The 13,209-nt window shown below is 38.9% G+C and overlaps 1 protein-coding gene across 5 annotated transcripts in view; it reads left to right on the top strand.

Annotated features, from left to right (window-relative positions):
- ATM (ATM serine/threonine kinase) overlaps nt 1-13,209 on the top strand; it is a 124,134-nt gene that overhangs the window by 61,048 nt on the left and 49,877 nt on the right. For all 5 annotated transcript variants that reach the window (XM_046017361.1, XM_046017360.1, XM_046017362.1 and 2 more), the window contains 6 exons: nt 1,929-2,044; nt 2,874-3,000; nt 3,652-3,851; nt 10,161-10,335; nt 10,881-11,045; nt 11,869-12,001. In XM_046017361.1, coding sequence (XP_045873317.1) covers nt 1,929-2,044; nt 2,874-3,000; nt 3,652-3,851; nt 10,161-10,335; nt 10,881-11,045; nt 11,869-12,001 — 916 coding nt within the window. The remainder of the gene's footprint in view (nt 1-1,928; nt 2,045-2,873; nt 3,001-3,651; nt 3,852-10,160; nt 10,336-10,880; nt 11,046-11,868; nt 12,002-13,209) is intronic.

Here is a 13,209-nt window from a genome sequence, read left to right as displayed (position 1 = left end):
ACAGACTAGTTTTTAAGGGCAAAGGCTATGCGGTAGGGCCTGGCCACACACAGGTGCCCAATAGATTGTAACACACATAGGAAACTCCACAGTTAGGCTAGGTGACCAGTTGATATTGGACCCAACCTATCACCTTGGTTGGTATTGGCCCCCAAAAGGCGGGGCCCATATTCCTTGGTAACCAAGGAGACAGTATGCATCCCCTCACTGATAGGATGTCTCCACCTGGCCTGACCCACTCCTGTATTTGAGCTTTGTTACCTGAGGCTGGTTTCCTGGACTTGTCTCCAAGTAAATCCCTTGGGGGAAGGGGAGTTAGGGACAGTTTAATGAAAGCCTCTTGCTAATAGGCCCTTACAATTGAAACATCAGTGTTAATGCAGAGAGGCAAACTTGAAACTTGGTTAAAGACTTAAATTATTGTTACTCAGTTCCAGTTGGCATTAAGTTGTTGAAAGTTTGCTTTTTCTTTGGTTCTCTAATATACACTTTGTCCGAATCAATCTTCTAGAGTCTTTCTTCTGTGCATAAATGTTGGTACGACTATTATTAGTCTCTGAGCCTCTAAAATTTGTCAGTTGACAAAAGCCTGAGTTATTAATAGTTAACAACATTGGTGGGCTGTACCTAGACACCTGCGTAATTTGTATGTCCCTTAGCTAAACATTACGGGTCTTGTTCATTGTAGAATGGTACAAAACTCATGAAGCCACTTGCCATTCTGTGTGTAAGGAAGTTCGCTAACATTTCCTCCTCCGTTATGAAACCAAGGCAGCCAGTTTGTCCTTCGTTATCCCAGACATGCTTTGAAGCGAGGCTGCGTTCTTAAAAGGGCTGTAGCCTTGGAAAGGAGGGCCTGAGTGATGCATGAGCCAGAGGGAAAGGCTAGGATCTTTACATTCCATTCTATCTTGTCCCGTTTTAAACCATTTCTGTTGTGAAGCAGCACGTTTTCACATCTCCTCATCTCCTTGTGCACCCAGTGAATCAGCCATTTACCTTTTAGTCTTGAGCACTGTGATTCCTTACTTGCAGAGCTAGCAAATCCACCTTTAAGTCTCCACGATCATCGTTCATTTGGGTGAGGTGTAGTGCTGCACACCCATTCTTTCTACTGAATTTATGCCATCTGTGAGGCCGGGGGTAATAGGAGGTGGATCGATGACGAGCCTGCTTCTGTCCTGGAGATTTTCATTTACTCTTGTTGACGGGGGATGTGGGGAGAAGCTAGCCTCAGAATTGGGGATATCAGCCAAGTAGAAATCTCGGGAGAAGTCATGCAGGGAAGGCACTAGGAATTCTTACTAGTCAATCATTCCAAAGTAAGGTGGATTTTCCGAGTAAATCAAGGGTAAAATGCAGTTTGAGAAGCAGTGTAGGTCAGTGGGGAATTTGGTTGGCAGGAAAATCACTAGGTTGAGGAATTCAGTGCTACACCTGAAGCCTTAGTCAGTTAAAATGATTCTTTAAAATTATCTCTTATTTTATTTGAGAGAAAAAGTGAGAGAATGAGTGAGAGAGAGCGCAAGCAGGGGGAGCAGCAGAGAGAGGGCGAAGCAGGCTCCTTGTTTAGCTGGGAGCCCAATGTGGGGCTTGATCCCAGGACCCTGAGATCATGACCTGAGCTGAAGGCAGAGGCTTAACCAACTGAGCCACCCCAGCACCCCTGATTCTTAAAATTAAACAAGAGTCAGATTAAGGGAGTCTTGTTGGGTATGAATTCCTTACTTCCTCTTGGGCTGCAGACTGGTTGCATACAGGAGGAGTTAGCTGTATGTCTTGCACATCTTAGGTCTTTGGTTATTTATTTCCTTTTTTAGTCCTGGATTAATTTTGGAAGTGATGCAGTAACATTAGTCCCTCAAACTGGTCTTAAAAGGTCACAGACGTGAAAACTTAAATGTTATTTTAATTTTGTATCCTTACAGATTGATCATTTATTCCTTAGTAATTTACCAGAGATTGTGGTGGAGTTACTGATGACGTTACACGAACCGGCGACTTCCGGTGCCAGCCAGAGCACGGACCTCTGTGACTTTTCAGGGTATGGGTATTTTGAACTTAGAGAGTTGGCTGCAGTTTCAGAATTTCTTTTTTAAAGATTTTATTTATTTATTTGGCAGAGAGAGATCACAAGTAGGCAGAGAGGCAGGCAGAGAGAGAGGAGGAAGCAGGGTCCCCGCTGAGCAGAGAACCCGATGTGGGGCTCGATCCCAGGACCCTGAGATCATGACCCCAGCTGAAGGCAGAGACTTTAACCCACTGAGCCACCCAGGTGCCCCAGTTTTAGAATTTCTTTCGGAAGTTGATGGGTTGACGCCTTCAGATGTCTCTCTCAGTTTTTAGGCACGTACCTTGTTTCCTGTGTAAGCTGCTTGAGAGCACCCTGTACTCACTGTGTGCCTTACTGTGCTAGCTGTACGAAAATGTAGTAGTATCTACCAAAGTGATTTCACTTTATAATTTCATTTCATATAAAAAATGTCTGATGGCCAGTCTTACAATATTAGTATGGTTACAGCAGTAGCATGGAGCTTTAGTTCAGAGCTAAAGTGATACCAAGGCTCATGCGTAGAACTGCCATTAACTTCATTAAAGATTTCCTAAATCATTTAAAATTAAGTCATGGAGGGTAAAGGTATTAGGATATTCTGACTGATAAGATATAGAATGTGATAAGTCATTTGTGATTTTAGTAAAAGCCTGGTGTTTCAGTAGGAAAATAATTTTAGAACCTGGGGTTGTTATAATCTCAGTTTTCTTTCTGAAACTTCCCTGGTTTCTGAAATTTCAACAGAATCTTTTTTTTTTTTTTTTTTTTTAATAATTTTGTTCTGAAAATGATGACTGTTTTTCTCCCCTATAACTCGTAGGGATTTGGATCCTGCGCCTAATCCACCTCATTTTCCATCACATGTGATTAAAGCAACATTTGCCTATATCAGCAATTGCCATAAAACCAAGCTGAAAAGCATTTTAGAAATTCTTTCCAAAAGCCCCGTAAGTATACATTACTATTATAATAACTGATAAGAGAATTCCTTCTTTTTCAACTAGAAAATCTGTGTAAGTACATCTTAAAAGAAAAATAAAGAGAAAACTTGTCTGAAGTAAATGAGTGTTTTTTTTTTTTTTTAAAGATTTTATTTATTTATATCAGAGAGAGAGAGAGCAAGCAGGCATTGTGGCAGGCAGAGTCAGAGAGAGAAGCAGGCTCCCTGCTCAGCAAGGAGCCCGATGTAGGACTCGATCCCAGGACCCTGGGATCATGACCTGAGCCGAAGGCAGCAGCTTAACTGACTGAACCACCCAGGCGTCCCAGTAAATGAGTGTTCTTGATTTAAAGTTTATATCTTGGTATTTTACTTGTCAGTATTAATTGAAATATGTTGTATATGAAGCGTGAATTTCAGAATACTTTAGTCATACATTGACTTAGGGAGTCTATATTTTTGAAAAGTACCGTTTGCTCTCTGAAAACTAGGTAAATTGACAACAGTTTAAGGTACTATTTCTTAATGTGGTATTTGCCTTCAATATCAAACCAAAAGAAAATTCTGTAATTTATTATTTTGAATAGAAAATATATTTATAATAGTTGAGTATACATGATTAGATAAGTTTTTTATCAATTGTGTCTTTATTTTCTAGGATTCCTATCAGAAAATTCTTCTAGCCATTTGTGAGCAAGCTGCTGAGACAAATAATGTTTATAAAAAGCACAGAATTCTTAAAATATATCACCTGTTTGTTACTTTATTACTGAAAGATATTAAAAGTGCCTTAGGAGGAGCTTGGGCCTTTGTTCTTCGAGATGTTATCTATACTTTGATTCATTATATCAACAAAAGGTACATAATATATTTAGACCAATATATAAGTTGTTTTGTCTACCTTAATTGAAATTTTAGTTTCAAGAGGTAGAAGCGGGAGTATTGCTTCCTTAATTTTGCTTTTTAATATATATACCCAATATTTTTAAAAAATTATGTTATCTATCCCTCCGACTCTAGAAATATTAAGTACTCTAAGGGTTTTCAACATTTTAAAATAAACGAATTTTGAGTGACTTGATATACATTTGTCACTGTAGCACTTCTGGTCCCCAATTCCTATGTGTAGGGAGAATGGTGTTTCTCACACGCACATGCAAGGAACCCTCCAGACACGAGCTGGGTGTCCTACATTTCAGCTCCTAATGGTTGGTTAGTGTGAGAGCCCTGAGAGACTGCCTGCCCCTCCTTCCTTTCAGATACCGGCTGTGCTTCTGACCAGCCAGCTCTACGCTGAAGGTTCCAGTGACCCTCTTCCTTGAGTCTGATTCATTTGCTAAACTCAGAAAATTCTTAGAACTCAGGAAACCTGTTTACTGACCGAATTACCAGTTTATTATAAAAGGGTATGGCTCAGGCACAGCCAAATGGAAGAGATGTATCGGGGAAGGGGTTGAGCTTCCCTGCGCTCTCCAGGGGCACCGCTCTCCCCACTTCTGCATGTGTTCACTGATCTGGAAGCTCCTGAAGCTGGTCCTTGTGGGTTTTTATGGAGGCCTTGTGACAGAGACATGATGGATTACAGCACTGGCCCGTGGATATTGACCCAGACTCCATCCCAGTCCCCTCCACAGAGATCAGGGGAGTGGGACTGAGAATTCCAACCCTCTGATCACAAAGTTCGTTTTCCAGGCAACCAGCCCCCATCCTCAGGTGACCTAGATGCTTTCAGAAGTTAGAGACGCTCTTCTTGCCCTCATCACTGGTGTTCCTGGAGTTTTAGGAGCTTTGTGCTGGAAGCAGGGATGAAGAGCAAATCTATCTTTCTTACTATAAATCACAGTATCACAGTTAATGTAGATTTTGGGTATATGTTCAGTTTAAGCATCTTTATTCTTTTGAATTAATTTTGATGATGTTTCTATTATTTGTTTTCTGATTAGTACATAGCATTGCCTTCAAATGTGAATTCTTCAGAGCAGACAAAGAATATCGTTTTCCGTTTTGTTTTGTCATATGTTTCTTAAAATCCTTATCTAGCTCTTACTATATGATTTGCAAATATAGTCTGGATAGTGAATTAGCATATATGATTTGCAAGTAGTTTATCCCATTCTGTGCATTGTCTTTTCACTTCCCTGATAATTTCTTTTGATGCACAAAAATTTTTAATTTTTTAAAAATATTTATTTATTTGATAGAGAGGAAGGTCACAAAGAGACAGAGAAGCAGGCAGAGAGAGAGGGGGAAGCAGGCTCCCTGCTGAGCAGTGAGCCCGATGTGGGGCTCAATCCCAGGACCCTGAGACCGTGACCTGAGCCAAAGGCAGAGGCTTAACCCACTGAGCCACCCACATGCCCCCCAAATTTTTAATTTTGATGGAGTCTGATTTATCTGGGTTCTTTTTTGTTTGTTTCTCAAGCTTTTGATTTTCTAAGAATCCATTGTCACATCCAAGTTCATGAAGATCTACCACTATGTTTTATTCTAAGTTTTCTAGTTTTAGCTCTTGTATTTACATTGTTGATCCATTTTAATTTTTACATATGGTGTGAAGTAGGGGTTCAGCTTCATTCTTGAGATCTAGTTGTTCTAGTACCATTTGTTGATGAGACTATTTTTTCCCTGTTGAATGAACTTGTCATTTTTTCTTTTCCCTGTTGAATGAACATGTCAAAAATCATTTGGCCATTGATGTGTGGATTTATCTATGGATTCTCAATTCTGTACCCTTGGTTTGCCCTTATGCCAGTAACACACAATTTTGATTACTATGGCTTCCTACTAAGTTTTGAAATCTGGAAGTGGGTTTCGTCCAACTTTGTTCTTCTTTTTCAAGATTGTTTTTGGCTATTTGGGGTACCTTGCAATTCTCCTATGAATTTAATGACCAGCTTTTCCATTTATGCACAAAAGATTATTGGAATTTTGAGTGAAACTGCATTGAATATGTGATCATTTAGATAGTATTGATATCTCAACAATTTGTCTTCTCATGCATGAACATGGGATGTCTTTCCATTTATTTGGACTTGTCTAATTTCTTTTATCCTTACTTTACAGTTTTCAGTGTACAAGAGTTTTGTATTTTTGGTCAAATTTATTCCCAGGTGTTTAATTCTTTCAAATGGTATTCTAAATGAAATGGCTTTCTTAGTTTCCATTTTAGATTGTTATTGCTGATGTACAAAACCAAAACTGATTTTTGTTTGCTGATCTCATGACTTGGAATTTTGCTAATTTATTTGATACTAATAGATTTATTGTGGATTCTTTGGGAATTTATATGTGTATAGAATCATGTCATCTATGAATATAGTTTTACTTTTTTTCTGACTTTGATGCCTTTTACTTCTTGTCTAATTACTTTGGCTAGAAGTTCAATACAGTATTGAATAGCAGGGATGAAGTGGGCATCCTTATCTTGTTCCTGATTTTAGTGGGAAAGCTTCCATTCTCTCAACATTGATTATGCTGGCCTGTGGGTTTTTCATAAATTACCTTTATTGTGTTGGATAAGTTCCTATCCATGTCTTTCTGCCTATTTTTATTGGGAAAGGAGATTGAGTTTTGTCAAGCGCCTTTGCTGTGTTTATTGAAATGATCATGTATTTTCCTTCATTTTATTGATGTGTGGTGTATTACATGGATTGATTTTCTTCTGTTAGGTCACTCTTGTGTTCCCGGGATACATCCTACTTGCTCATGGTATATAATACTTTTAATAAGCTCTTACTTTCAGCTTGCTTGTATTTTTTTGAAGAGTTTTAAATCTGTATTCCTTTTCTTTTTTTTTTAAGACGTTATTTATTTGGCAGAAAGAGAGTGCACACAGAAGTACAAGGAGCTGCAGAAGGGGAGAGGAAGTAGGTTCCCCACTACGTAGGGAGCCCGGATGTGGGCCTCGATCTTAGAAGCCTGGGATCATGACCTGAGCTGAAGGCAGATACTTAACCAACCGAGCCACCCAGGCACCCCCTAAATCTATATTCCTAGGGGACATTAAGAATTAATGGTATATTTATTTTCTTTGGTATTAGAGAATTTCTGGCCTCCTAGAATGAGTTAGGAAGTGTTCCCTACTATTTTGTTTCATGGAAGAGTTCGAGAGACTGCTATTAATTTTTAAGTATGTGTTTGGTAGTGTTTTTCTAGTCTCCCTACCACCCCGCTGGTCTTCTTTTATAATGTAGGTGGTTACTGCTATGTATTTTCCTCTCAGAGGTGCCTTTGCTTCATTCCATAAATTTGGGTATGCTGTGCTTCTGTTTTCATTTGTCTCTAAGCTCTTTTAGCATATTTAAAACAGGTGTTTGAAGTCTTTGTCTGGTAATTCCACTCTCTGAGCTTCCTCAGGAACTGTGTCAGCCAGTATATCTTATTTCTTTAAATGGGCCATCCTTTCCTACTTTCCTGTTTCTTTGTATGCAGTGTGATTTTTGTTGAAATAATGGATTTTTTTACCTTAAAAATTTCCTGAATTAAAAATTTGTTACATTGGTTTCAAGTATATAATGTAATAATTTGGCAGTTTTATACATCACTCATCAATATAAGCATCCTCTTAATCCTTTATCTATTTCTCCCATCCCCCCACCCACTTCCCCTTGGCAGGCATCAGTTCTTTGTGGTTCAGAGTTTGTCTTTTCGTTTGTTCTGTTTCTCACATTGCACATATGAGTGAAATCACGTGGTATTTGTCTTTCACTTATTTCACTTAGCAGAATACCCTCTTGGTTCATCCGTGTTTTTGCAAATAGCATGATCTCATTGTTTTTTGATAGCTGAATAATAGTCTACTGTGTGTGTGTGTGTGTGTATCTTGTTTACATGTTCATCCATCGATGGACATGTGGGCTGCTTCCATACCATGGCCACTCTAAAAAATGCTGCTGTAAACATAGGGATTTACATATCATTTTGAATTGTTTGCATCATCTTTGGGTAAATACCCAATAATGGACTTACTGGGTCATATGGTTATTCTATTTTTAATTTTTTTTGAGGACCCTCCAGACCGTTCTTCACAGTGGCTGCACCAGCTTGCATTCGCACCAGCGGTGCACGAGGGTTCCCCTTTCTCCACATCCTGGCCAACACCTGCTCTTGCTTGTCTTTTTGATACTAGCCATTCTAATGGAGTGAGGGGATATCTCACTGTGGTTTTGATTTGCATTTCTCTGATGATGAGTGATTTGGGGCATCTTCTCACCTTTTCATGTGTCTTTGGGGCATTTGTTTGGGAAAAATGTCTATTCAAGTACTCTGCCCATTTCTTAGATTACTTTTTTAATCGTTGGGTTGTGTAAATTCTTTATATATTTTGGATATTAACCCTTGTCACATATGTCATTTGAAGATATATCTTGCCTAGTTGTTTTGTTGATGGTTTCCTTTGCTGTGGGAAAGCTTTTTATTTTGATGTAGTCCCAGTGATTGTGTGTGTGTGTGCGTGTATGTGTGTATTTTGTTTGTTTGTTTTGTTTTGGGGGGGGTTTTGCTTTTCCCTTGCCCGAGGAGGCATATCTAGAAAAATGTTTCTTTGGTTGCTATCAAAGGAATTACTGTCTTTGTTTTCTTCTAGGAATTCTGTGGTTTCAGGTTTCACATTAAGGTTTAATGCATTTTGAGTTTATTTTTGTATATGTGGTAAGGCAGTGGTTTAGTTTCGTTGTTGCCATGTGGCTGTCCACATCTCCCAGCATCATTAGTTGACTGTCTTTTCTCTGTTGTGTAGTCTTGTCTCCTTTGTCATAGATAATTGGACCATATAAGCATGGATTTATTTCTGGGCTCTCTGTTTTGTCCGGAAAACTGCATATTTTACTTTTATTATGTAGCTGGGAAGATCAGATTTTCCCCTTCCCCACGGTTTGACTTCTTTTTAATCATTGAGGGCTATGGTGGCCCATTGGTTTGATGAGTGTGCTCCACTGTTTGTGCAGGGACTGTGTTCCTTGCCACGTGTGGCTGCTGACGACTGGTCCTTAATTTGCATGCAGGGAGTATTTCGACGGAGATTTCCTTGAATGCCAGGAGTGAGTGGGTGAAAGAGAGAATGAGAATCTTTCCTAATTTTTGCAGACTGGCTCTGTGTTAGGACTCTCCTTCAACACTTAGGCAGGTTTGCACTGAACATAGGGATTAGCCCAGAGTGAAAGCTTATGGTCTTTTGAGGGGATTTTGGGGCAAGTATCTTACCCTGGGCATGTGTGTGGCTTTCTAAATATCCCAGATATATGTGTGATTTTGAATGCTCTAATTTCACAAGGAGATTGTCTTTCCAGCTTTTCATCCTAGACTTTAGGCAGTCTGTTGTATGTCTCAGCAGTAACTTTTTGGTCCTCACAGCTGTGGGTATTTGGTGAGTTTTGTGGTGTTTTCAAGCAATGCTCATGGCTTTTTCAGCCTGGAGAGATCCAAGTTAGACAAATCAGAGCTCAGCCCCTTATGTTAGTCAGGTTGGTAGCTCCCAGACTGGTTTAGAACAGATGTATACAATAATTTGCAGATATGGTCAGCTATGCTCCCTCCAGAGCAAAGAGCCAGGACCCCACATTGGGAATGGGGACCATAGGTTTCATGGCAACTGCCAAGCTTTGGAGGGAGTAATGGGGCAAAGACAAGTAAAACACCACAGTTTTCCTACAGTTTTTAAGTTGCCCCCCCCTGCGCCCTTTTTAATTTAGCATTTGCTTGATTGCTGTAAACCTTGGAATGTTCTACAGAGTTCTGTTTTTCAACATCTCTGTTAGGAGGGAAGGTGGGAGCTATCTACCCCGTCATGTTGCTGATGTCACTTTTCTTTTTGGCTTTTAAACTTTATTAAGAATTAGATACAGGGGCGCCTGGGTGGATCAGTGGGTTAAGCCTCTGCCTTCGGCTCCAGTCCTGATCTCAGGGTCCTGGGATCGAGCCCTGTGTCGTTGGGCTCTCTGCTCAGCGGGGAGCCCATTTCCCCCCTCTCTCTGCTTGCTTCTCTGCCTGCTTGTGATCTCTGTCAAATAAATAAAATAAAATCTTTAAAAAAAAAAAAAAAGAATTAGATACAAAAGTGACTTTTATGTCCAGCCACTTCAGAATTCGAGCTGCTGAAGAAAAATGACTTCTCTATGAGCTTATGTTCAAGTCGTTTCCTAGAATTCACTACTTTTCTCCCTGTGTCAGGCCTTCTCGTTTCATGGATGTGTCGTTACGGAGCTTCTCCCTGTGCTGTGACCTGCTAAGCCGGGTTTGCCACACGGCAGTCACTTCCTGTAAGGATGCTCTAGAAAATCATCTTCACGTGATTGTTGGTACACTCATCCCCCTTGTGGATGGTCACATGGAGGTGCAGGAACAGGTACTGCCCCAGATCCTCTTCGTGAGATACGTGAAATAACCTTGGTACAGAGTGTTCTTGACCGGAGCTGAATGTTTTATGTTTACTCGGTGTAATTAGTCATTTCAGTGAAAATATTCTTGGAAAAATGGTTAGAAAAACATTTTCAGTGAATTAATATTTATAATCCTTTAATTACAGAGCACTTAGTAATTTTGATCTCACAAATAATCTAGGAGTTTCTGTCTCTTCGGTTGAAATGTAGAGGTAGCAACAACCAGGGACAGCAGTCGACATCACCGTGATGGTGCAGGAGGTATTACGTCTACAGAATGTTCCAGTGATACTGGCACTTTTCTGTCCCATCCTGTAGCAGCACCTTACACACTTGCTCAGTCTTTTGAAAGCACAGGGACGGTCACAGGTGGCACTGTAGAAGTGATTAGAACATTCTTAGCTGGGTCAGTAGAGTTATTATTTAATACAGTAGGTTTGGTTGTTTTACTTTAAAATATAATTAAACCATTTTTCCATTTTGATTTTTTTCTTCTTTAAATTATGTTTAGGTATTGGACTTGTTGAAATACTTAGTGATAGATAACAAGGATAATGAAAACCTCTATATGACAATTAAACTTCTAGATCCTTTCCCTGACCACGATGTCTTTAAGGATTTGCGCATTACGCAGCAGAAAATTAAATACAGTAAAGGACCCTTTTCACTTTTGGAGGTAATTATTCCATCATCTTACTATTTTGTGTTAGGGTAGAGAGCAGTACTTTTTGAAAACTTCCAGTTCTCTAAAAGTAAAAAACTGAATCTTTTTTAAAAATTGTGTTTGAAAAAATAACACAAGATTTGCCTCCCTTTCAACAAATAAAAAGCTGAATCTTAATATATCCTCCTGTATTGCAGTAAAATTATAACTATCAAGGTTTCTTGGTTAAGATCTGAAATTAAATAATGAAGGAATCTGATCTAAAATATGCTTGATTTTCATATGCATCTAATCCATTAGTATCTTAAAATTACCATCTGATCCTTTGAGGGACAACTTAATGTTTGAATTAGAGATGATATTTGACTTTTTAAGGGGTTTTTCCAGTTTTAATCTTACTTTAATCTTTATAAACTTGAAAATTATGTTCGTGTGTAATTTTTGGTATAAATGTTATAAGTTTAATACCGTATGCTATATTTGATTATGTATCAATATGACAATATAGTTAAATGTACAAGATATAAAGCTAGAGTTATAGTACTAAATAAGTACTAAATAAGTAGAAATATAAGCTTTTCCTTTGAAGGATGCTATTACAATCTTAAAATCTTAAGTGTGTTATCATGAGAGAGCCCGTTACAATTTAAGTGACTATAACGTTGGCAGATTTGCAGTGGAAGAAGGCATTTATTTCTGCCTCATGTGGTATTAATAGTGATATGAATCAGTGTCTGTAAAAGACACGTACTAATTTTTTTCTCTGAGTTTTACTTGATAGACTTCATCCATGTCCAAAAAGCACATTACATTTTTAACTAATTTTCTGTTTTAGGAAATAAATCATTTTCTCTCCGTGAGTGTTTACGATGCACTTCCTTTGACAAGGCTGGAAGGACTCAAGGATCTCCGCAGACAGCTAGCTCAGCACAAGGACCAGATGGTGGACCTCATGAGAGCATCTCAGGGTACTGACGTTAATGACGTGGGTTATTTGTACGTCTTTCTTTTGGAGAGAGTCTTTTATAAATTCTTACTCTTTGTTTAATTGGCATGGGCTGACCTTAGACTCTCATCATGTAGTTCATCATTTCTCATCTCCATGATGAGAAAAAGATTGTGAGTGATCTCCTCACCTTGAATTAACCCCATTTTATCCATCCGCTACACCTCTGCCAGAATGGTTTCTCTAAATCCAGACAGGATCTGTTAACTCTGCTGCTTGAAACATTTTTAACCACTTCCCTAGCGCCTGAAAGAAACATTTGAATTCCTTAGGGCCAGGCATATGGGGAATCTGTGCATATTGCTCCAACTTGTTTAGATAAAAGAAACGTATCCCACTCTGAGTCTGCTAGGTATGTGGGTATGTATAACGTGGATGTGTACGTGTGTGTGTGCTTTTCTATATACACACATATTTGTATATGTTATTTTTTTTTCTTAAGAAAACATTCATTTTTATGTTACTTTGATTTGAGTTTAGGTTATTTTAGTATTGTACTTAGGGGAAACTTTATTATGTTTTGATTTTCATCTTTTACCCATTAATTTCCTATTTCCATGGTGGTTTTTTTTCCCCCCAGTAGTTTTAAAAACTAATTTTGGTCTGGATCATATGAGCTCAGAGTTTATAGTGCATTTGTTCTGAGATGCGTGCGTGCGTGTAAAAGATGATCAGCTCTTTGTTTTGTTTTTATGTGTTTGGGTAATTCATTGCTTCAGACCTGTCTTGTCCAAAACTACCACTAGCTGTTTTTAGATATTTAAATTTCAGTGAATTAAAGTTCAGTAAAATTTAAAATTGAGTTTCATTACCGTGCTAGCACATGTCAGGTTCTCAGGAGTAATGGCGCTCCTGGCTGTTGTTGGACACTGCACGTTATAGAACGTTTCTACCATTGTGGAAAGTTCCATTGGACATTGCTGGTCTAGACTCAGTCTGGGGGTTACAGACCAAAGTGTGCTTCCAGGTTTCTTGTCGGTTAATGTTGAATGATTTTCGTATTTCTTACTCTTAGTGATTTTGCTAAGGTATTGGCTGATTGGCGCAGCTTCTCTTTCTCTGTCTGCCGGATAGTGCTTTGCTGTCACTGTTCCGTGGTCCTGTTTTACAAGGAAGCCCACACACATTCACATTATGTTTTTTGACCAGCTCGTGTTTTAAAACCTTGTT

Source organism: Meles meles, chromosome 8 (genome assembly GCF_922984935.1).
Source record: "Meles meles chromosome 8, mMelMel3.1 paternal haplotype, whole genome shotgun sequence".
Classification (NCBI taxonomy): Eukaryota; Metazoa; Chordata; class Mammalia; order Carnivora; family Mustelidae; genus Meles; species Meles meles.
The sequence above is the reverse complement of the archived record's forward strand: the minus strand, read 5'-3'. Positions and strand labels throughout refer to the sequence as shown.